The 23282-nt window shown below is 38.6% G+C and overlaps 1 protein-coding gene across 1 annotated transcript in view; it reads left to right on the plus strand.

Moving 5' to 3' along the window:
- SPTLC2 (serine palmitoyltransferase long chain base subunit 2) overlaps positions 1-23282 on the plus strand; it is a 75700-nt gene that overhangs the window by 22681 nt on the left and 29737 nt on the right. Inside the window, exons 6-9 of the mRNA XM_085317617.1 lie at positions 4146-4239; positions 7177-7282; positions 8075-8294; positions 10075-10201. Of these exons, the coding sequence (XP_085173743.1) occupies positions 4146-4239; positions 7177-7282; positions 8075-8294; positions 10075-10201 (547 nt within the window). The remainder of the gene's footprint in view (positions 1-4145; positions 4240-7176; positions 7283-8074; positions 8295-10074; positions 10202-23282) is intronic.

The following is a 23282-nucleotide window of genomic DNA, read 5'->3' on the forward strand; positions in this document are numbered from 1 at the left end:
TGATGTGACCAGTTTACATCTTTTGCTCTTTGTCTTCTTACCTTTCCCTGGTTTCTCTTAATTAGAAAAATGATTCATGATTTTTGTGAGATCCTGAATTCACAAGTCTGGTTAAACATACTTTTGACTATCTGAGTGTTCTACCTGTTTTAGTAGATAGAAATTGCCCATTACTACACAGTAACTCAAAACTTTTTTTTCTGTGTATGTAGATCCAATGTATTGTCTTTAATAGCATACCAAAATACTTTTGAGACACCTCACTCACTTTCATAGTTGCTACATTTGAACTTTAACTGTTTTTACATACATTGAGAGTCTTAACGGTGCATTCCAGGACACATAACATACCTATTTCCATATACATAACTTACATATGTAATAAAATAACTTTTTTTTCATATTCAAATTGATTATAGCAAGTCTGAACTGTTAGTGATAAGCATACTTAATTTTTGTGTGCTTTAAGTAAATAATAATAAGTTTCTACCTCATAACACTAGAATTGCCCTTATACTCAGGTGACTTCCCCAAACAAAACATGGCCTTTTCTGAAGATAACAGCTGTTGTTAGTGAACAGTTTTACAATGGTGAATACTAACTAAATGCTATTTCTGGCTGCCTAACATTGCTTTTTTTTATTGCACTTTTCATCTTTTTCTATCTTCAAATAAGGAAGGACTCACATAAATCAATTCTGAATTCTAGCACCACCCAGAATATGGTAGCTGTGTGTGCACAGCCTATTTGGCAAGGCTTTAATAAAGAATCCTCAGTGAAGCCTATAGATCATAGATCCCCTGCTTGATTAAACTCTTGAGCTCTCAGCTCACTGTTGTTTGTATCTGTCTGTTCTATCTACATTTGAGGTACAAATCTTCTTAGAACATGCATTTTCGGAGTTTTGGCAAATGTATTTGTAAATGGCTACTGCACTTGACCAGAAGGAGTTATTTTGATAATCAGTGATGGGTTCTTGCATCATAATTACTTAGCTTAAAATACAAGTAGTAAAGCTGTTCACATATATGTAGTACGTGACCATCTGTTCCCCTTTTCCTCTATAAAATCCTTAGGTATTTAGCTTTCGTTGCTACTTAACCCTCTTTTAACAGCAGCAGCTATGACTTGATTATCCTAGGATCCAAGTCTACCCCATAGTCTGGTCACCATTGCCAGCAAAAAAAATTCAAAAGCTTCATCAGCATTACCCAGTTGATCTTTGTTCACTATGCCTTGTCAACAGGAGCTTCTACTAAGTAGGTACACAAAACAGCTATAGTTGGTATAGACTGAAGGTTGCATTTCAGCACTGTTAAAGCGTGACTAAAACCAGGTCTTTCTGTACCTGGTAATTTTCAGCTGGAGAGACCCATTGTTGACAGTCAAGTTCTTGGCTGCACAGTACAGTCGTTGCCAAGTTTGCAGAATGTAGACCACAGATAATGTGAGATATGGGGATTCAGAAGGTCAGAAGTTTTTAGACAGTTTAGAGGGAAGTTAGATTCTCAAACTTGCCTATTTTGGAATAAGTACTGTTAATATAATTACTTAATTATCTAAGAGCGACCTTCTGTACAGCCTTTAGCAGAGGGCTTTTCATCATAGCGTCAGACTGACAGAGGTTAGATAATGGATTTAGAGCAACAGTGAATGAACTTCTATATGTAGTCAGTTTGTGAAATTAAGTGCTCAGGACTTAATTACACAGTTCATATGGAGCACTTCATAGTAAAACATGGTTTTCACTTCAGTTTCCATGGCTGCTTTGTTGGACTCACATGGTCTCATCTTCATTGGCGTTATCTCTTTTTGATACTGGCAGTGTTGTCTCTAATTAGTGTTACTCTCTCAAACTTAAGTTTGAGAAGACTGATAAATGCAACCAAAGTATTATCATTGTAGTAGCAGCTCCTCAGTTTTGGATTATCAGCAATTGCTGTGCTGAAAGTATTTTCTCTGATCTTTGCTCTCTCTAGAGGCAGGCAATATTAGATTTTCTACTTCCTCTTCAGGTTTAAATTAATCTCTTTTATCTTATGGAATGTCCCCTCCTGTTACAGAATGGTGAAAATAGACTGCTTATCCTTTTGTTCTTAAATTCTTTTTCTGCCAAGCTCTCTCACTTATTTTTATGGGAAAGTTTCTTCTAGACTAGTAATTTACTTTTTTCTATCACTTCTTACTTCCTACCATTTAAGAGGACAACTAATACTGGATTATTATGTTCAGATTTTGATATAGTAGTGTCTAACAGCATTTGAGAAGCAAAGCACTGTGTTGCAATATACTTAATCCTCGTTGTGGTTAGTAGTTCCAAAGAGCAAATATTAGTTTGGGATGTTCATTCTTATTTCACCAAAGTCTCTGAAATATGCGGTGTGAATCTCTCTTGTAACACCAGTTTGAACACTTCAGATTTAGTGCAGTTCCTGGGGAGAACCAGTCTCAAGCTTTCCAAGAAAAGGATGTAAAACATTTCTATGTACAATGTGATTCTACTGCAAAATTTCTTTTATTGTAGGGAGAATACTCCTGTTGTCTGATGCACTTCCTTGTGTAACTGTAGGCATTACCTTTCACAGTCCCTCCTAGTATCTTCCGCTGCGGAGAAGAAATGTTCTTGAATCTTCCCTCCACTAATGTGTCATGAGAAACATAGAGGGACCAAGCATTTAGTGTCACATCTTCCCTACCTTGATACGCTCTCTAGATTTTTTACTTATCAAGGTCACTTCTAGAGTTGCAGTGGTTTGCATGGTAGTAGGAGCCAAGGTGATACAGAAATATTACCCTTTTTTAACAAGTTTATCATAGAATCATAGAATCAAAAAGGTTGGAAGGGACCTCTGAAGATCATCTAGTCCAACCTCCCTGCTCAGTCAGGTCACCTACAGCATGTTAGACAGGGTTGCATCCAGGCAGGCCTTGAATATCTCCAGAGAAGGAGACTCCACAACCTGTTCCAGTGCTCCATCACTCTCACAGTGAAGAAATTCCCCCTCACGTTCAGGTGGAACTTCCTGTGGGTCAGTTTGTGCCCATTGCCTCTTGTCCTGTCACATGGGACAACTGAAGAGTATGGCCTCATCCCCTTGACACCCTCCCTTCAGGTACTTATACACATTGATAAGATCCCCCCTCAGTCTTCTCTTCTCTAGGCTAAACAGGCCCAGCTCTCACAGCCGTTCCTCATAGGGCAGATGCGCCAGCCCTCTGATCATCTTTATAGCCCTATGCTGGACTCTCCCCAGTAGCTCCATGTCTCTCTTGTTCTGGGGAGCCCAGAACTGGACACAGTACTTGAGATGAGGCCTCACCATGGCTGAGTAGAGGGGCAGGATCACCTTCCTCGACCTGCTGGCAACACTCTTCCTAATGCAGCCCAGGATCCCACAATATGCATTCCTGAATTGGTAGACCACAGAAGCAGTGCTGTGCAATGAATGTCCAACATATCAGCTGTTGGCCTGGAACACTGCTGCTCTCAAAGCAGACATGTCCCAGTTTGGTATTTGTCTAAGGATATATTTTCTTTTTCTTTATAAAGGTAAACAAAATTTATATAATATTTAAGGGCTTCTAAAAGCTTCAAAACTGAAGCCGTCTTCAGTTTTGTTTCCTGCTCAATATCTCCTGTATGTTAACTCTATCTACAGAATACTTCATACTTTATTTATCTTTAAAGAAAATCAGGAGGTAACCACTGAGTAAATCCATGTGTTTACAGAGGACTAATGTACGGAACAGTACAACTTAGTGATTAGGTCATTAATCTAAGACTTGGGTGACCAGAATTTTGTTTCTTAGCAACACTGTAGACTTACTGAGTGAACAGTGACTACTCTGCTCTCTATTTTACTTAGCAGTACAGGATTTTTATTTTTTATTTTTTCTCTGAGAGAGAGGTAGTTCTTCAAATTAACAGCTATGGGGTTTTTATTTGCCAGCCTAAGACTACAAAGTATGTCTTAGCGTGATTAGCTGTGTTTTTATTGGATTTTTTAATATAGAACTTACAGCTTAAACTACTTATTTCTTTTTTTTTTAATGACCTGTAAGCAGTTTGATGTTGAAAGGTATTCTATACTTCACTGTGAAATGTAACCTTTTCAATATCTTTCTCTTTGCTCTTCTAATCCAGGGCTGTCTGATTTTGAGTGATGAACTGAATCATGCATCACTAGTGCTTGGTGCAAGACTGTCAGGAGCAACTATTCGAATCTTTAAGCACAACAGTAAGTATCAGATGGGGGACTCTGCCTTTCTGCAGGTGCTATAGTTCAGATACAATCTCTTCTATTTTCTAATAGCTGGAAATTAAATTTCTTATAAGGAAATAAATTGCTGGTTACCCAAAGAGTCAGAAGACTGTTACTACCAAGATGTTAATGTAGTAGCAAACCTTGGACTGGAGACTGTTTAATGTGTTCATTCTCAGCTAACAACATTTTTTATCCTGATGCTATGCTGTCTCACATCTCTGCATATGAAAGAAGAACATACTGCTCTCAGAGAGGTTTAGCGACACTAATGTTCTAACATGCCTTTGCATTACTTGGGTAGCTCAGCACCATTAGATTCTTGTGACAAGCCATGTCAAATGGTAATGCAGTCTTGTAGTGGTCTAGATTACAGTTTGGGGGCAAATTTAGGACCAAATGCTGATATGATCTTATATTAACAAAAACATAAGAATTTGCATGTCACAGCCATGCTAGACAGCCATGCATTGATTGTACTATGGTGTAGTACAAAGAGGATTTCAGGGCATGCAGCACAGATTGATTGCACTGAATTGCTTGGGTAGTGTTCTTTGGAAAGAAATATTTGGAATTTTCACTTGGTTAGTTTCAGCTTCCTACAAAGGAGGTGTTTAGAATAATCTTCAGATTAAAATACTGAGAGTTTCCTTTTTTTATTCTCAGTGAAAGGGGTATCTGGTTGTCCTTAACTAGTAAAGCCACTAACTGCATTCTTCAGCTGCTCCTGAATACTTTTTTTATAGTAGTATTTTCAGAGGTCACAATGACTCTCTTGCTCTCTTTGAGGAGAGCAAAGTACCAGCAAAGTAAGGGTGGCTGCAAATCTTTTCATTCCCTTGTCCTGCTTGATAGTGGATCCTCTGTTGCATTTCTTGTTTCTTTTGTATCTTCTCTTGTTCTCTGAATAGTTTTCTTGAAAGAAGTGTAGAGTTTAGCAGTAACATTTGATTTTTTTATTTTTGTTCTTCATCTGTCTTCATTGCAGCACCTCTTCACTGATGGCCCAGATCAGAAAAGCTTTGTATTCAACTTCTGCATTTGTATAAGCATGATTCTGAACAGTGCATCCACTTCCAGAATTTCAAAGAATATTGACATCAGAAATGAGAATCCAAATGTGCTCTTTATGGAGAGATTGGGGAGGATGTGGTGGAACTAGAATCCTAGAAGGCTGAAATAAGGCAGTTGTGGAGTTGTGCCCTGTAACTATTAAGTGACAGCATTAAAGCCACTTGTTCTGCTGAGCATGTGATATGACTGATGAACGATAATCCATCTTAGTATGATGGTGCTTTTGTTCGTCTTCCTGATGCTTACAGTTGAAGAATCTCAATAAAATTTATAGCAGAAGTAATGGTAGCAGATGTAGCTCTGTGTTTGATGAGAATGGCTCAGAAGCTCTGGTATGATGAGGAAGATTAGGAGGTCTGTGGGAGCGGGGTACAAACTAGTGAAGTAAGGTTTGGAGGGGTGCTGTGAAAATCTCGTAAATGGACTGGCAGATTAGAAGCTGGAAAAAGCAGCATGAGATAGAGGAAGGCAAAATGCAGGCTACAGATTTAGCCTATCAAAATAATGTACGGCCCCTTGACTTACATACGTGTCCAGAGTCCTACTCCTTTTTTACTCAATGCTACTTTAATTCATTTCATTTCCCTGGAATGTTGATGGGTTCATTCACATTCTGATTTTTAGAAAACCATGGAACAAAATGAGAGATCCTCTTAAAAATTCTTGCTCCATATTTTTTTCTTTTTCCTACCTCATTCTGCATTTTGTCCTTGCTATTAAGATTAGGTCTAGCTCCCAGTCTTTTTCTCTTTCTTGATGGACCAGAGCAGAAGTGTCTATTCTGGTGTTCTACAGTAAACTGCCCCTTCCTCTCTTGAGAGGTTGTTTGGAGATAGACACTCTGCTGACTTCTCCGTCTTTGTCTTTTTCTGTGCATCAGCTGTCTTCTAACAATCTCTTAACTGACCTGTTTAGCGCTCTGATTTTCAGTTCCTTTTGCTGGCAGAATTACTCTTGTCTATTAATCCTCTCTTCATGTTTGTTTGTGCTCCTTGTTGTATCCTAGTGTTTTTATCTCTCTTGCTCAGAATTTTAGTTTTTGAGAGTTAGTTATTCCTATCTCTGCTCCTTTCTTCAGATGATTTTCAGAATTGACTTCATGCATGTATTTGCTCACATTACTCTTTCTTTCATTTTAAAGTCATGTCAAGTGCTCAAAGCTAGTAAAGATTCAGAATACACTGCTACTATTTCTTCTGTTTATGTCTGGTATGCTGAGCTTTGTCCCCATTCCTACACTGGCTCTTCTTTTTTCCTTTTTGACTGTGATATCTGCTCCCCTGCATTGATGGTAGCCACGAAACTTAAACTTTTTTCACAGATCAGTCTTTTTCTGCTTTTATTGCTTAGTAACTTTCTATTCCACTGCTCCAGTCTCTTCAGCTTTTAGACAAAAGTAATATAAAATAAACACTTGTTCCCTGTCTTATTCTGCACTGCCTTCTATTCGTCATTGAGTGTATTTACTCTTTTTTGGCCTTTTTTCTATCCAGAAGGACACTCTTGCTCCCTGTTGCTTACCTGCTTCCTACTAGAGTCACCTTTCTTTCCCTTTCTTCTTTTTTTTTTTTCTTAGTCTCCTTCTGATTTTCTGTTTGTGCCTGATGCTCTAATTTGTGCTTTTAATGATCGAATTCCTCCTCAGAGTTCACACAGTTACCAATTTCCTTTAATCTCACTTGTGGGCCTGTAGCTAGATGAAGATATAGCCCATATTCACTGACTTATTGTTGTCTGACCTCCACACTGGAGCAGTTTGTGCTTTTGTGGGTGTTCCTGTCTTTAGTCATATCAAAGTTCAAGCTGTTTTGTACCATCTAACAGTGATTTCTGGTGCAGATATGCAAAGCCTGGAGAAGCTGCTCAAAGATGCTATTGTATATGGGCAACCTCGTACACGAAGGCCCTGGAAGAAAATCCTTATCCTGGTGGAAGGAATATACAGGTACAAGTTGTTCTTTATATTGCCAAAACCCTCTAAGAGAGATCTAGCTGCTTTGCATTTCAGTTCCTTTGTCAAATCAAATTAAGTTATTCCATGGATATGATATCTGAGAATTAAATTGAGCTATATATGTCTCGCATCCTGGACTTTCTGTTGCTAGTACTGTAGCTGCACCTGGCACTTCCATAATTCTTCCCACATCCTGCTCAGGTTCCAAAAATGAATTAATCTAAATTATTATTTATATCGGAGCTGAGGTTTTAAATTTTGTCCCATTCTTTCTCTGCTTACTCAGTCGTACTCATGAGAATGGAAGTGTGCAGATCAAATGGTTTTTCTGAGGGTGAGTAGGAGTATGTCATAGGCATAGCTGTGTTAAGCATTGAAGTGGTGGTGACTTTCAGCACAAAAATGGGGTGTTTTGGAGTACTACTATCATCAGCTCTTAGACCTAAAAATGATAGATGAGATGATGTCAGGAAAAACACTGATATGAGAGTGGAAGTGTTAGTTTGTGTACAAAATCATCCCTGAAGACATTTCTTTGCCTTGACTCAGTGTTCCTGCTACTGTTTAGTCAGTATCCCAGAGATGTTAAACATGTAGAATACGGAGGTCTGGACACTAAGTGCAAAGAGGAGTTACCTTCCATCTCTCTGCAAACAGTGATATGTATAACAAACTTCGCAAGTGGCCATAATCACTGAAAGGAAGTGAAGGGAAAGTTTGACTTTGGATTCTATAAAGAGGCTACAACAATTAAATCAACTCAAAACTTCTGTTTTCCAACAGTATGGAGGGATCCATAGTGCGTTTGCCTGAAGTGATTGCCCTTAAGAAGAAGTACAAATCCTACCTATACCTTGATGAGGCTCATAGTATAGGTGCTTTGGGTCCCAGTGGCCGGGGTGTAGTGGAGTATTTTGGACTCAATCCTGAAGATGTGGATGTCATGATGGGAACATTTACCAAAAGCTTTGGAGCTGCTGGAGGATACATTGGAGGCAAGAAGGTAAAAAGCTGGAAATCTCATGACCCTTTCAGGTTCATGGTGGAATGCTTCACTAAGCATTTCAAAGTTCTTCTGTTTCTTGAGTTGCCCTGATGTCTGTTTGTTTCATAATTTTACATACTGTTTAGTACAGTGAAAGTCTGTGCAATGCAGAGAAGCCTAGTCTAGGAAAGTTCCTCATAATTCCCATATGGTCAGTGATGAGCTCAGTTTGTTGAATGTAAGGTAGTGGCATAGTATCTTTTTAGGAACTGCTAAGAGCAAGGAAGCAAGGATTTCTTAATGTTACCTTTTAATGAGTCTAACAGGAAGAACTCCAAAAACTGAAGTTTTTCAGCCTCTTCTGTAAGAAGATCCAGTTCCTAAGTAAGCTTGGTGAAGCTGATTCTTACTGGACTTGTAGACTTTGCTTTCTAGAAAGATAGTTCTTCCCTCTTGTTTTCTGGGTACTGACCCTTCTTATCTCCTAATGGAAGGTACTGACAGAAAGTGTTGCCCTTGTCAAAATCCTCTTTTAGGAGGGGATATAGACAATTGCATGTGTCTCCTTTCTCATATTTTGAAGTGTACCCCACAGATTATTTATTTATTTCAAGATAAAATTCTACCATTTGCTTGCCTGGACCATAGTGCTTTAGATACAAAAAGTGACAATTACTATAGCGCATCCTTTTGGGGATGGATTTTGCAGATGTTCCTTTGAGTTTACTGCAGTTGGTTTAAAATGACTCTGACATCTTCCCCCCAAAAAAGCACTGTACAATTCCCCCCCCACCCCCCCACAAGTATTGAACTAGTGGGTCTAACTCTGCTGGTGCAAGCTGAATCAGTGAACAGTCTTTCACAACTGTATTTCAGCTACTGTGTTTGAGGGATTGCTTCCGAAGCAGGCATTAAATCTTCCTGGCTGGGTTATTTGAAAGCCACTTTAGAACCTCCTTTAATTTAGCTCTGACTCCAAGCAGACAGCAACATAAGATTAAACACTTGCACACATTCCTAAAATATGGTTTCCACCTTGTGCTATTTACAGGGCTGTCCTATTAATTTCATAGTAGCAGAAAACAATTTGTCCAGGTATGTCTTACAGTATTTTACTGAAGTGGTCTGAGTATTATAGAATGATTCTGTTGCATCAAGCAGCCTAGACCTGTGATATGTTTGTCCTTCGTTCCATATGACCTGCCTTTATCCTGTAACAAATGTAGCAGGTATGTTTAACAGGCAAATGCAGGAGTGGTAGGCTTATGTTCTTATACTCCTAGATGATACCTGCTGCTTTATTTATATTTTGCTGATAAACATGAGTAAATCTTGTGACCTGTGCCTCGTTCGATGACTTTTGTGGGGAAACAGTTATACTGAATGTGATACCTAAGCACCTCTGAGTCCTACTCCTCACTATTTCATTTGTTGTATAATCCTGCTCTATAATAAACACTCTTGAAGTATGACCTGCACACAGCTTGAGAATTGCAACAAGGTGTTTGCATTACAGTGCTGATGTTGGCAAAACAAGTCAACCTTAGCCATTTGTCTTTGATCATGCATTCTTCCTCTGTGACACAGAAGGCAGGGTTGTCATGTCCCTACTGTCTGCACTTCAAGCATTTATTATTTACACTGTAAAATCAATTCTTGAGCTACTTAGACAACTCCGGGAGACTTTGAAAAAGGCTTGCTGCAGTGACACGTTTTATTGTGTGATTAGGGTGCTACAATATAGTGTTCCTGTGAGTACTGGTAGGGCAATGTCTGATTGCCTCTTGTGTTTTGCTAGGAATTAATTGATTACCTCAGGACATATTCTCACAGTGCTGTGTATGCAGCATCACTGTCACCTCCTGTTGTGGAGCAGATCATCACCTCCATGAAGTGTATTATGGGTGAAGATGGTTCAACTTTTGGTGAGTCTTTCTAATGTTAAGCATGTGGAAGGTGAAAAGCCAAACAGAACCTATTTATGGCTTTGGCAGAAAATTTATTCAATGGATGCATTCGTAATTATCTGTTAGTTCATGTGAACTTGGAATTTCTGGAGCAACGAGCCAGTTTACTTATCAGATACCGTGGTTGTCCTACCTGGGAGGTCAGCCTAATAACAGTATAAGGAAATTCCAGCTAGAGGTAAGTCATCTTAGCCTTATATAAGACAGAATATAGTCTAATATATATATATATATATTTTTTTTTAATTCTGCATTTAGCTCTTCTAGCCTCCCTCTTTTTCGTCCTCTTCTGTCCTAATTTGTCATTTGCTCCACTTTTTAGACTGCTTTAAGAGTATTTTTTGTATATTTTACAGTCCTGCCTGGTTACTACAGGATTCTGATTTTTCATCTCTAGTATAATTTGCTATTTGCCGATTCAGTTAGAAGTAAACATGGGAATGTTTTTGAAATCTCTTTTCCCTCTGAAAGCAAGAGGCAGTTTTTAAGGTAAGGTAAGCAGGAGTAATACACCTGAGGAAGGTATTCAGCATATTCAGCTCTGTTGATTCTTTTTTTTTTGGTGACAGAAATTAGAAAGGGGAAATCTATGCTACTCTTGATACAAAGTCCAGAATTCAAATTTGTGTGTCTGTTTTGCCTGGTAAGTAGTTAGGTAGTTACTTTTTAGTTACAGTATTTAGTGTATAGCTGATGTATCACAAACAGAGGCTGTCTTAAAACTGAAATGGTACAGCACTTCACACATAGGATACTTTGCTCTCTGTGCAAGTTCTTTAGCTTATACAGTGTGACAGTGTAGTTTACTCAGGATCTGTCTGGGGCTTTTGGTTCAGAATCTCATTGAATTCAAACCTGTAAATATACTGACTCCAGGAGTTTCAGGCATCGGGCCACAAGGTGGCGGTGTTTACTGAAGAACCACATTTGCTTTTGAACATGACTCATCTGACAACTAACCTGAAAGATAACTGCTGTGGTGAAAAAATTTACTGGACAAATAATTCGGGAATTCTTATGTTATAACTGCTTTAATTCTGTTTGCTTACGTTATCTGAGAATAGTTAGTTTCAGCAGTAGCAATTGATAGTGGCTGTAAACAGAAGTTAGTCAGAAAGGTGACAAGTACCCACAAGCAGCAGTGTTTGTATGTATGATATAGCCTTGAGCACTCCAGAGTGGTCCATGTGAGTTACCTTTATCTGCCAAGGGTTGTCCCCAGTTGCTCTCCCAGAAGAGATACTAACCTAGTTCCAAACTACATGAAAAGCTGGTCCAGTGGGTTGGGTCTTACTGGCTTCTTAAAACTATTTGAACTCTCTTTAGCTAGTTATTTGCCACAGTGTGTGGTCTGGTCAAGCATTGCTTGTGTTGGGTTTCTTCCAGTATCTGTTTTGCTTAATGAAGTGAGAGGTAAGGCATATGTAACTGATTTCTATCTTGAACATTCAAACTAAGGCAGTTTTGCCCCTTTGTGAGACTATAGTTTGATACACCTTCAAGCCATGAGAATGAAAGCAACTTCCACTTCAGACTGTTTTCCTGCCATTAGGCCAGCAGAAACACTCAAGAGTTGAAAAGCAAACTAGATTAGGAATGAATCTGGCAAAATATAACTTTCAACTAAAGAAGGCTTTGTTGTTGTTGTGTTACTTAAATGCGTGTCAAGCTATATTCTAATTCAGTGTTAAAGTGTCAGAATTCCTAGCTACTCTTTATATTGCAAAATAACATAGCTTTCAAATGCCCAAAATACTTACTTCAAGAAAGTCTGTATACTTCAGATTTCTCAGTGAATTTAGGTGCCTTTCAGAAGTGCTAAATGCAATGACTGGATAGCCAGTCCTGTCCAGACATACTCAGAAGCATTTCTGCAGCTCTCATGAAAGTGTTACTGTCTAAGCATCTAAGCCAACCCTCACTAGGATAAGCACATGATAGGATGATCCCTGCCGGAAAGTGCTTTTCTGCTCTTTTTTTTTTTTTTTGCACAGTACTTATTCCCTGTTGCACATCATTATTTGCTTAAGTCTTTAAAGGTAGTATTACTTTATAGACTTGTTCTTTGGGTGAAGTTGGCTAAAATTCAGTTGTGAGGATTGAACAGCTGCTTAGTGATAGCGTGACAAGTTTTTTTTCCTTGCTTAATTCTTTGGCAGAACAACTTCTGTTTGGATTCTGTGGGATTATGGGTGGGGCTCTAAAAGGCCACTGTCTCTAATTGCTCTGATTACAAGCAAGTCTGAAATAGAATGATGCTGGTGAGAGGTGCTAGCTGTAGAAGGCAAACAAGTAGAGAAATAGTGTCAAATTGGGTCACTGGCAAACATCTGGTAAGCATCCTACTGCTCTTAATGTAGTAGTAAAGCCTAATTAATGAGTGAAAGAAAACTGAAGTAGGATAATGATTTCTGAAAGGGCAAAAGAGTTGATGGAGTTAGAACAGTAGACTGCTTGCTTCCAATTCTGTGTTTTGAGGCACAGCTAAATCTTTTAATGGCTCCAAGAATGCTTGCTTTCTAGGCTTATGTTTTTTTTTTGTCTGCTTGTTTCTGTTCCCCATGTACTACTTGTAGAAGTTGTCTTCCCTGATGTCAAACCTCTGTGGAAATAATAAAGTCAGATTGAGATGGCCTGTAGTTGGGCAGTAAGTAGTAAGGGATTAGTTTTTGAGAAACAAAGTTGGGGAGTTGTTTTGTATTTTGCAAGAATAAGTTAATTCTCTCCTATATTCAGTGGATTTCTCAATCTGATGAAACATCTGGAGGCCCTAAACTTACAACATAGGGCATTGTAGTTAGTAAAACTCTACATAAGTTTTTTTTTTTTAAAAGGAAATATCTCCTTTCAAATCTTTCTAGTAAGCTGCTGATAATTAAATAGAATATTAGTAAGAGGTGGCACAGACAAAATGCAGATGCTATGAAAAGCTGAATGGCTGTTTGCAGAAAACATAGTATAGCAATGATTGGATAACACACAAACATGCTGCCAAAGTTGAGATGATGGTTTCTTTAGCATCTTGATTTCTGTTCAAACTAATCAGTTGGTTCTAGGTATTTTTGATGCACAGAAGGAACTAGCAAGCCCCAGTATCTCTAAGGACATACTTATGGGAACATACTGAATCATGAATACAAATACTGCTTTCTCTTTGATCCAGGCTACAAAAACTAGTCCATCTGTCAAAGTCATGGCAGGGCCACGTACTGGCTCTTGGAAGTAGAGCTTCCATTATTACTTTTCAAAATTACGTTAATAGTCCAATGCTGCATCTCTATCTGATATTGCTTTGTGTTATTTTTAAGTGTAATTGGCTAGAAGACCATCATGCAGTCTTGATGAAACATATTTGATTTCTGATCGCTTTGAACATTTCTGCAAAAAAATAGGCCTTGAGTGGTGAACATACTAAGCATGTAACATGTCTTATGGGAACTCTCCAGTGATGACATACATGGATATCTCCTATATCACATTTGGATTTACTGAAGGAGAGTAGGGTGAGAGGAGGGAGGAGTAGGCTACTTTCCACAGGAATAAATTTTTGGAGCTAAGTTTAACCTTCATAGTCTTTATGGTTGAATTGTGAAGAAGTATTGCAGATGTTTGACAGCAGTTCAGTGGATGTATCTCTTCCTCTCTGTTTAGTCACAAAGATCAGTTCACTTCAGATAGCTTTGTAGATTTTTTTTTTTAAGGGAGGGGGCTTATTTTTTGACAGTAATAAAAATGACACAATAAGCAGTCTTCTTTGGGGTCACAGTCAGTATACTCAAGGATGACAAAATCTTTCCTAGAATGGGACTCTGGAGACTTGCTGTGTTCATACAGTGTTTGAGTTGTTTGAATTTATTGAAACTGTGGGAAAGTGAGTCAGCTTGGTGTTCGTCAAGGACTCCCGGTATATTACACACTGTCAGGATTCACAATACCAACTACTTATCCTGTCCCAATGACTTCTTGAGAATCAGTGGTTCAGTTTGATTTGAAAGCTGGATCTTCCACCGTTTCAAACGCTCTAGGGCTGAGAACCTGTTGGCTCCTTTCTGCCACTTAGAGAATAGCTAGGGATAAATTCTGGGCAACTGGAGTCCTGTTAATATCATTGCAATTCAGGACTGAGCCTGTTCGTTGTCATTGATAATATTGCTGAGGGCAAAAGGGAGTAAATTGTCAGTTATTGTACTGCAACATTGATAAATCAAAACACGCAAGAGGAACAGGTCTAGGGAGGTTGATCTCTTCCTAGGATTGTTTCATGGAGTGATTGTACCTGGAAAGATTAACCTCCTTCGGAAACTTGTAGCCTGCTGTCCTGTGTATTAAATTTTTAAGTTGAGCCTTAAATCTAGGAGTGTTCTGACTTTAAACTAAAATGGACAGTGTGTTAATGACTTGTAAAAGAGGTGAACTACTTCCTTCCAGGTCCATTGGTATTCACTTAGTATCATTACACATGTTGATGCTTGTAACAACTTCATTGCTTTCAGGAGCCAAATATCCCACACCCAATCACAGTGCTGTACTAAAATGGTATGTATATCTTTAGCAAAAGTTGTGGAGAAACTTTGCACAAGGTGACACTTAAATTTTTAATTTGACTTTTGCCTTGAAGACTGCATGCAAAGCAAGAATTTTCCTACAAAGTTTTAATGTTGCAAGCAGTGGAGGTGATAGTGGCATAGGCCAGCCTCGCTGTTATATGAGAAGTGCGTAACTAATCTTTGAAGCTTAGTCAGCTGCACATAGTTTGATAAGTATTTGTCTTATTTGAGGGGCTCAGTTGTGAAGAACTAGTAGCTGATTACAATTAGTCCATCATAACAGTACAACAAAACAAACAAAACAGAACTAGATTTCTAGTCTTGATATTGCTATGTGCAACAAACTTGTGATTTGTATCAGAAAAGGTAGTTAAACTAATTATAGACAACAGAGAGTAAGAATGTATAGCTGTGTTGGTAGAGAACTGAGACTGATTCAGCTGTTTAGAAGACAGTGTCATTGATATTCTATTAATATGCATGAGGAGAAACATGTTGGAAACAATGCTAAGCCTGGCCTGCTTAAATTCTAGCAGAGAAGAGTTACAATTAGTGTATTAACCTCTGTGTGGTTAGTCAGGCCCTCAAGTAGAGAGATATGACCTCAATAGTTAAATAATCTGCCTCATGTTTAGTAGGTTTCTTCAAGTTGATTATTTTGTAAAATTCCTGTTTTCCTTCTAAAGATAAGTCAGATGTATATGCAGATGTAAAATGTCAGTAGCAATGAAGGAATAGCCTACATCTTATCACATGGCTATTGAATTTTAAGTAATTCCTACCATATTTATAAATGCAGTTTGTACCTTGTCATTGTGTGTAGTAGATCCACAAATGGTAGTAGTGGCTGCTATATGCTTGAAAAGAGAATAAAAACTCCTTGTGTAGGCTGAGTTGAAAACATTCAGTTAGCATTAAAAATCAATTCATTTGAATTTCCTCTAATAATACATTTGTTAATGAGGTGTTAAATTATCACATTGGGAACCTAGAGACCAATCAAAACTAATTTGAGCAAAGCAAAAACTTTTTTTGTTGCTGCCCTTGAGAATCTCAAGCTGAGCTGGAGAACTGTTGGAAAAACAAATACTCTGGGGGTCATAAAGAGAGTTTCCTGCTTCTCCCCAGGGGACTGACAGTTTTAAACATCACACTCTGTATTTGTACTTCCAGCTGGGGTTCTTTTAAATCCAGCTTGTTGCTGCTCCCCTACCTTCCTCCCATAGAGCATGGCAGGTCTCCAGAAAAGTTGCTTTAACCAGGCTGGGGGAGAGAACTCTTCCAGCCTTTGGTGCTTTGAAGATTGTTTACAAATGTTAAAGGAGCTGTATCCTTTGTTTTGCATTGGAATGCCAGAATTCTTCAGGTCCTCTTCTGTAGTTTAATCAACATAGCAGTGTTTATGTAAGAGCTCATAAAGCTTTATAACACCCACCTTGTTCTTGTAACTCTTTTCCAACTCTCCCTATTTCTATTCAGGTGTGAGCTGTCATCCCAGATTTGCATAGCCTCAACACTGATCTGTCAAAGGAGAAATACCATTTAGGAATGTGGCTTCACTGAAGTATTTTTGTTTTTCTTCATTTCTTATATTACATTTGATTTAAATGTGTGGGTTGCTTTGTACTTTCAATAATATTTGACATACCACCTTTCTACTGCATGTTTCTAGTGTGCTGCTTATATCCAGAAAGGAAAAAATACTGGGGAGCATCTATCTAGCATGTTGTTAGCAGCAGTTTTTCTAAGATGCTCATAAGGCAATATGAATGCTAAAGTAAGTAATTTGAACAAAAGTAAAAGCATATGAGGTGAGGTGCGTTTTGTCTTTGGGAGCATAAAAGTGAGTTGATGGTTCCTAACGTGGTTTGTAATGTGCTAAAAAAGAAGTTTTGGAAATACCTGAATGGCTCATTTAAGCACCACCACCTGTGGTAACTGAAACAATTTTCTACATATAAAAACTTAAATCAGTATCACAGTAGTATCTGCAATTTAAAGACACATGGCAAAATTTCATTCTGTGAAGTGCATATAATGTAATTGTTTCTAGTTTCTTTGGAAACAAGCAAAAGTTTGTAATTAACTCCCTCTCTGTGGACTTGTGAGCAGGTACATGAGCCTACAGGGATCTCGGACCAGTATCTTTGCCTATTTTATTGGATTCTGATATAAAATGTGACTGGCACCTGGTCAGTCCATGCCATCCGTTTCATATGAGTACAGTTAATCTAACACAATGTAACATGTGCATTTTAATTTTTACTGGTGTAAAGATGTTTCCTTGTGTCCTCAAATTAATGCTTTTCCTTAGATAGGACAGATTTCATCTCTGAAGGAAGCAGCTGTCTGAAAAATGTGCATGCTAATTAATGTATGTTTTGAAAGCAAGTGACTAGTGGGGAGATCTGAGACAACTTTAAGTGAGATTGTTCAGGTTCTGTTGAAGTTTAGCTTCAACAGTAGGGTTCGGCTCAAGCCAATTTACCTTGTCAAGAACAGTTTAAGTCAATCTGCAGAGCTTCTTGCTGTTATGAGTGAGCTTTTATTAGTGCTTAGTTAGTACTGCTGCTTAGTGAAAAAGAAGTAGATAAAAGACTGACAATGTGGGGGAAAGATTACAGTTGATGCATACTTAGCAAGTTCGTGTTGGCTGCCAGCTTGTAAGATGTCCTAACAACTTCTTATACCAAGAGTTGGAAGCAAAAAGTTAAGTGCCTCCAATCTTTACTGAAAACAATCTCTCTACTTCTTTTAGGTTATTGCTATATTCCTCAGAGGTAACTTCCTTTGTTCAGGACTTAGCATTTTGGAGACAATTGTGAGTTTTACAGGCACAGCTTTGATCTTTTCAGGTTCCTTGGAAAATACAGCAGTACAGGAAAAGCAAGTCTATGAAAGTCACAGCAAAGACAAGGCCTCCAGGGTTTGGGCCTTTTTCAGGCACAAAGTCTACTCTTCTTCCTCACTGTAGTTCCAGGTGGCAGGCTACCAGGTGTTGCTTGCCAAATACAACTTACTAACATGGAAAAGCTAAACATCCTTCCTGCTGAAAGTACTGCAGAGTTTCTGGGTAAATCTGAGAAATCACCAGAGAAGAACAAATATGGCTGGCATAACAGATTTACAGGCAGATATGAGTAACTCTAACATGGCTGCAAGTTTTCTTTGATTGTAATCAAATAGCTTTGTGAGCTGAATTTCTTGCTACAAGCATCTTTGACATCAAAGGAGAGATCTGTATGGCAGAGCTCAAAGGGTTGTGATCAGTAGTGCAAAGTCAAGTGGGAGGCCTGTAGCTAATGATGTCTCCCAAGGTCAGCACTGGATCCAATATTGTTCAATGTATTCGCTAATAGCCTGGATTAAGGGACAGAATGTACTCTCAGCAAGCTTGCTGAGAATTAGAGAACCTCATTAAGTTCAAAAAAGGGAAGTACGAGGTCTTGCACCTAGGGAGGAATGACACCATGCACTAATGCAGGCTGAGGGCTGATCTGCTTTGCTGGAAAGCAACTCTGCGGAGAAGGCCCAGGGAGTGCTGGTGGATGGTGAGTTGGCCATGAGCCAGAAATGTGCTCTTGTGGACCGAAAGGGCAATGGTATCCTGGGGTGCATCAGGAAAAGTGTTGTGAGCATGTTGAGAGATGATTCTGCCGTTCTGCTCAGCCCTGGTAAGGCCTTATCTGGAGTACTCTGTGCAGTTCTAGGCTCTCCAATACAAGAGAGACATGGAGCTACTGGAGAGAGTCCAGTGCAGGGCTACAAAGGTGATTAGAGGACTGGATCACCTCCCTTTGAGGCAAGGCTGGTAGAGCTGGGCCTGTTTAGCCTGGAGAAGAGAAGACCGAGGGGGGATCTTATCAATGTGTCTAAGTATCTGAAGGGAGGGCATCTGGGGCCAGACTCTTTTCAGTGGTGCTCAGTGAGAAGATGAGAGCACCTGAGCACAAACTGAAACACAGGAAGTTCCGTCTGATCATAAGGAAAGACTTATTTACTGTGAGGGTGACTGAGCACTGAAACAGGTTGCTCAGAGAGGTTGTGTCATCTCCTTCCTTGGAGATACTCAAAAGCCATCTAGACACAATCCTGAGCACCTTTTCTAGGTGACCGTGCTTGAGCAGGGGTTTGGACTAGATGATCTCCAGAGGTTGTTTCCAACCTCAACCATTCTGTGATTCTGTGATCTGAGATATTGTACAGGACCTCTTATGTAAATGGATCAAGCTTTTCACCAAAAAGATGGAATTATGTTCTGTGAAAGATTCAGGTGCTCTTCACTGTGAGAGTGACAGAGCACTGGAACAGGTTGCCCAGAGAGGTTGTGGAGTCTCCTTCTCTGGAGATGTTCAAAACCCGCCTGGATGCAACCCTGTCTAACATGCTGTAGGTGACCCTTCTTGAGCAGGGGAGTTGGACTAGATGATCTCCAGAGGTCCCTTCCAGCCTTACTGACTCTATGATTCTACCTTTAAATTCTCAGTGGCTTCGTACATTAACTTCTCCATATAAAGAGCTCCTTCCTAGTGGCAATAATAAATTACTTAATTCCAGGGCAGATTAATAAGGAGAATGTACCTGCTCACAATGTTTTGCCTCTCCAGTTGTCAGTTCTATTAGGTGAAGTCTGTAGCAGCTTTGGGATCTATGTTAAAATCTGTTGGAGAAAAACACTTTGGAAGCTACTGTGCTCTATCCTGTGAGACTAAGTCTAATACTACTGAGGAAAAGTGGATATTTAAGACTAATCCGTTGATTCTCTGTATTATCTCTTACCAAAAAAAAAAAATGTTAGTAGAAGTGGTCCATCCACCATTTTTTTTCCTGGATTTTCAGATTGCTAGGACAAAAATAAAACTATTCTCATAATATCTTACAGCATCAGTAACTGGTGAGCTTACTCTTGTGTAGGATCTCATTATGATTGTCAAGCTCATGGAGGCTATTTCAGAATGCTCCTGGCGTTGCTTTGCTATAAAGCTGGCTTATCTTCATTTTGATCAGAAGAGTATACTCTAGTATTTATGACTGAAATCTCTCAAAGAAGTTGTTCAAAGGAAAGGATACTTGAACACCTCCCATCCCTGCCCCAGTCTTGCTCAATGTTCTGAGACTGAGTGTACTAGCTCTGTATCTGTATCTTTTTAGACTAAACTGATTACTGGCTATTTCTAACCATAGCTGGACACTATAGATGACTAATATATTTCTTCTGCTGAATATTAAGCCTTGCTTTGCTGGAATTCAAGTGTTATTCTGATTGCTTCAGGAATGATGATGCAAATTTTTAAGGTGGTGACATGGAATGTGATTGATCCACCGACTTTTGTCAAATGCTGGTTTTTGGACTTATGTACTTCCCATCTGATTTCATAGTTAAAAACAGTAAAATGGCTGATGCAGCTGCAACTTCTTTTCTTCTGTCAACTGGTGGAGGAATGAGGGAGAGGGTTTTTGCGAAGTCATTTGCAATTAATCTGTACTGAAGAACTGTTTCAATCTCATTCTGCTTGATGTACAAGTTCTGTCTGGATGAACTGGCTTTGAGTTTCAGAACAGGAGAAGGGTTAAGGTGTTGTAGAGCCTTGTACTTCTCTACAGGTTTGATGTGAAACTTGAAAAACAGTGTAGTCAAAAATTTGATTTTAAGGCAAGCTTCTCCACAGAGAAGCTAGCATCTCAAAGACCAATTGCTGGAGTAGCAAAATAATTGCTTATAAATGTGAGCACTTGGATATCTTTTTGGTCTTCCCCCCCTGTCTCCCCTTGGAGAAAATTAAAGAAAAAAAAAGCCACTGACCCTGGTAATTGTGCCCTTATGTATTGGTTGAGGCCATGGCTTTTGTTATGTAGGTCATTATCTGTGTAGAGCAGGCCTGTTTAACTGGAGCATTTTGAGTATTCCTGGAAAAACTATGGTGGTAGATGTATTTAAATGTGCGTTACAGCTTTTTGGTATACTTTTAGATGGAAAGGAAGTGTGGCTTACTACAATGTTTCTAGCAAGCTAGTGGTATGTGTGGAGAACATCTAGGCTGTATAGTATGGGATGTCTTCCAATATAACAATGTTAGCATGGCAGAACCCATGCTAACTATATATGCTAGTACAATAGATATTATTTGCCTTTTATCTTTTTGAGGTGGGTACCTTGAGAGGAGATTTTATGCTACCACTGTAAACATGCTGCAGCGATGGAAGACTTTATAAGAAAGTTGTCACTTTCTTTTCTTCACACACTTAAGCTGAAATTGAATAGGTGTTTTATATTGAACATTTCCTTTTTGTTATTCTTGCATATTTACTGTAATTGTCTTAAACATGGAAGTGGACTTACTTGCTGTTCTTACAATAAGGTATTCAGCTGGAGGTGAAAGCCTCTCTGGTTCTGTCAAGTATTTTATGTTTTTGTGATATCTTGCAATTAGGATAGGCAGTTAGTAATGTTAGTGGTCACCTAGCTTCAGCTAAGTTATTTGCAACATGTCCTGACTGAAGTATGAAGAGGCTACACCTTTCATGATCTTCTCTTGTAATACACAGACAAACAACATTTTTTCTTTCTTACTCACATTGTAATTTAAAATCCAAAAGAATAGTTAGCTTTGATACTAACTTCCATTGTAGAAAAACAGTTGGCTTAAAACAGATGGTAAATATAGCTCACACTCGTTACTATGTTGTAAAGCTACTGAACTGTTTCCATGGAAGTAGATTATAAACATCACTTTTATAACATGCGTTGCTGAAGCTTGCACATTCCTTAGTTTGTAAAGAAATGTGGTATTTGTGTGTATTCCTGATGTTCCTGCTCTTTGACTTTTCATTCTGTCATGAAGGCCTGCCAGTCTACTTGCATTGTACAAAGATTTGAATCTGTTTCCTTCCATCTCTTCTTCACTGATGCTTTGTCTTATTCTTGAGATTTTAAGAGCAAAGATGTACTTTTTGCATTCTGATGTCCAAGGTATCGTAATAAAAAAAGAAAATAAAAGCTTTAAAATACCTTATTTTCTCTAGAATCCCATTAACTTGGCAAATCAAGTTCTCTTGAAACTGCATTAGTTTTTTTCATGTTTCTGACTTTGGTGGTGGAGATGCTATGATGAGTTCAAAAGAGTAGTCTGGTGAGCACACATCTCTCTCGCTCCCCTCCCCTTCTCTCCCCCCAAGTCCCCTCCGTGACAATAATGCAGATCTGGTGAACTAGTTATAATTAAACATGGACATAAATTAAATATGAAAGTAAACAATTATGAAAATTTTTATCCCTATTTCTTATATTTAGCAAACTTCCTTGATTCTCTCCTGTACAAAAAATAAAATGAAATAAAAAATAAAGAGGCAATACTGCTGTTCCTCAGCAGATCCCTTGGCCCATGTCAGAGTAAAACTGAGCTAGTAGTATAGTATTGCTCTTGCTTTCTCTTACAGGACAGTTATTTGGTCCTATCTATATAGCTATTCTATTCAGGTATAATATTCTAAAGAGAACTTGAGTTTCTTTCAGCAGGAGTTCAACCACTGAAAACAGCTCTGTGTGAAAAGTTAACTGTGGTGTCTTATGGGGGATGACAGATCTTCTGTGCTGAGTCCCTTCATCAGACTAGTGTCTCATTACAGCATGTTCTACAGGTCTTTGAACATACCAGAAGAGAGAAGTCTAATTAGGTACAAGACCATGAGTTGTTGGTCTCATGAGGAACTGTGCAATCCTTTGCATATGAAATAGTTTTATATTCGGTCTTATTTTACTTACACACGTTTTCACACACACACTGTTTTGTGTGTGTGTGGTAAAATAGTGTTGATGGATAACTTTTGATCAGCTCTATCAAACCAAGCAGTATCTTGAATACCACTTCAAGTGGAAAGAGGCCTTTGTGTCTCTGATGGCTGTTCACAGCAGGCAATGATTTTCTTTGGCCTTAGACAAGATCCTCTTTGAGCAAAGACATCAAATTCTCCAACTTATGTCTAGGTTAATTTTCTATAAAGAGTAGCATTGAACACATGAGCATTYTACATTGTGCATGCTTTAAAATAGAGTTAGTCATTATTTTTGCAGTGCCTGATTTTAACCTGGTAGATCATTGTTGCTGCTGAAAAAATGATAAAAAGGCACTCCAACAGCTGAACTTAACTCTAATAGTCATTAAGAAATCTGGTAACAACAGTCTTGTTGACAGGAAGTCCTTTCCTGAGGCTCTAGAAGGCAAGAATTTTTTTGTATGCAATGTATTTTGAATATACAGAGAAATGACAAGACTATATTATGCTTTAGCATCCCTTCAGCCTGAGTTCTTAGAATAAATTACAAGTTTGCGGCATTCTGCTTTGCAATGAGGTTCTCGTTTAGATGGTTAACTCATATGGATTACTTACACAATATGGATCTACTATTTGGTAGTTTTTGTAACTTTAAAGTCAGTGGGTTGCTCACAGTTAAAAATGTAAGCATTTCATTTTAGCGTACGTGCTCTCTTACA

The sequence above is a fragment of the Rhea americana genome, unplaced genomic scaffold, assembly GCF_003343005.1.
Source record: "Rhea americana isolate MKP2758 unplaced genomic scaffold, rheAme1 scaffold_5, whole genome shotgun sequence".
NCBI classification, from domain to species: domain Eukaryota; kingdom Metazoa; phylum Chordata; class Aves; order Rheiformes; family Rheidae; genus Rhea; species Rhea americana.